Source organism: Apteryx rowi, unplaced genomic scaffold (genome assembly GCF_003343035.1).
Source record: "Apteryx rowi isolate R43461 unplaced genomic scaffold, aptRow1 scaffold_1985, whole genome shotgun sequence".
In the NCBI taxonomy this organism is placed as follows: Eukaryota; Metazoa; Chordata; class Aves; order Apterygiformes; family Apterygidae; genus Apteryx; species Apteryx rowi.
The window spans coordinates 3,760-4,764 of NW_020448291.1; the positions used below are offsets into that span (position 1 = coordinate 3,760).

The 1,005-nt window shown below is 70.3% G+C and overlaps 1 protein-coding gene across 1 annotated transcript in view; it reads left to right on the forward strand.

Annotated features, from left to right (window-relative positions):
- Positions 1-1,005, forward strand: part of LOC112964651 (pre-mRNA-splicing factor SYF1-like) — an 11,703-nt gene that overhangs the window by 2,855 nt on the left and 7,843 nt on the right. The window contains exon 3 of the mRNA XM_026063023.1: positions 5-157. Within this exon, the coding sequence (XP_025918808.1) occupies positions 5-157 (153 nt within the window). The remainder of the gene's footprint in view (positions 1-4; positions 158-1,005) is intronic.

Sequence of the window (1,005 nt, forward strand, 5' to 3'; positions counted from 1 at the left end):
GCAGGGCCGCGTCACCCGCACCCGGCGCACCTTCGACCGGGCGCTGCGGGCGCTGCCCATCACCCAGCACCACCGCGTCTGGCCCCTCTACCTGCAGTTCGTGCGCCGGCACCCGCTGCCCGAGACCGCCGTGCGCGTCTACCGCCGCTACCTGAAGGTAGGAGGAGGCGCCCGGGTGCTGCGGGGTGCTGCCGGTCTCAGCGGGGTCCCCCACGAGGTCCTGGGTGCCACCGGGTGCTGCTGGTCTCAGTGGGGCCCCCCGYGGGGTCTCGGGTGCCACTGGGTGCTGCTGGTCTCGGTGGGGTCCCCCATGGGGTCCTGGGTGCCACTGGGTGTTGCTGGTCTTGGTGGTGTTCTCCATGGGGTCTTGGGTGCCACTGGGTGCTGCCAGTCCCAGCGGAGTCCCCTGCAGGGTCTTGGGTGCCACTGGGTGCTGCTGGTCTTGGTGGGGTCCCCCATGGGGTCTCGGGTGCCACTGGGTGCTGCCAGCCCCAGCGGAGTCCCCTGTGGGGTCTTGGGTGCTGCCGGTCTCGGTGGCGTCCCCTGCGGGGTCTCGGGTGCCACTGGGTGCTGMTGGTCTTAGTGGGGTCCCCTGCGGAGTCTTGGGTGATGCCAGCCCCAGTGGGGTCCCCCACGAGGTCCAGGGTGCCATTGGGTGCTGCCCGTCTCAGTGGGGTTCTCTGTGGGGTCCTGGGTGCCACTGGGTGCTGCTGGTCTTGGTGGTGTTCCCCATGGAGTCTTGGGTGCCACTGGGTGCTGCCAGTCCCAGCGGAGTCCCCTGCAGGGTCTTGGATGCCACTGGGTGCTGCTGGTCTCGGCGGGGTCCCCCACGGGGTCCTGGATGCCACTGGGTGCTGCTGGTCTTGGTGGGGTCCCCTGTGGGGTCCTGGGTGCCACCAGGTGCTGCTGGTCTTGGTGGGGTCCCCTGTGGGGTCCTGGGTGCCACCAAGTGCTGCTGGTCTTGGTGGGGTCCCCCACAGGGTCTTGGGTGCCACTGGGTGCTGC